Source organism: Corvus brachyrhynchos, unplaced genomic scaffold (genome assembly GCF_000691975.1).
Source record: "Corvus brachyrhynchos isolate BGI_N302 unplaced genomic scaffold, ASM69197v1 scaffold226, whole genome shotgun sequence".
NCBI lineage: Eukaryota > Metazoa > Chordata > Aves > Passeriformes > Corvidae > Corvus > Corvus brachyrhynchos.
Window position 1 is genome coordinate 38,129 of NW_008238639.1, and position 383 is coordinate 38,511.

Consider the following 383-nt stretch of genomic DNA (forward strand, 5'->3'; position numbering starts at 1 on the left):
ACCTGTGTCCCCCAGCCCCACCTGTGTCCCCGGCGCAGGTGTCGGAGCTGCTCCCACTGCTGCTCTGTCCCTTCCAGGTCCTGCTGCTGCTCCAGGCAGAGCCTCCTGTGCCTGCGGGGGTCAGGGCTCACCAGGTGTGTTTGGGGGGCAGTCAGAGGTGGGCACAGGTGAGGTTGAGGAGGGTCACAGGTGTCCCCACTCACCTCTGACCTTTGGCCTCCACATCCTTCCCCTGCAGCTGCGCTCTCCACAGTGACTCTGGGGGGGTTGGGGGGTCAGGACGGTGCCAGGGGTCACAAGGGTTGAGGTCAGGGAGGTTGGAGGGGATCAGGGGGGTTGGAGGGCTCAGGGAGGATTATGGGGGGTCAGGGGGGTCCCTCTGT

At 66.1% G+C, this 383-nt stretch overlaps 1 protein-coding gene across 3 annotated transcripts in view; it reads right to left on the reverse strand.

Moving 5' to 3' along the window:
• Positions 1 to 383, reverse strand: part of LOC108447447 — a 5,580-nt gene that overhangs the window by 1,073 nt on the left and 4,124 nt on the right. For all 3 annotated transcript variants that reach the window (XM_017737468.1, XM_017737467.1, XM_017737466.1), the window contains 2 exons: positions 204 to 258; positions 22 to 111 (listed from right to left, as the gene is read on the reverse strand). In XM_017737468.1, coding sequence (XP_017592957.1) covers positions 22 to 111; positions 204 to 258 — 145 coding nt within the window. The remainder of the gene's footprint in view (positions 1 to 21; positions 112 to 203; positions 259 to 383) is intronic.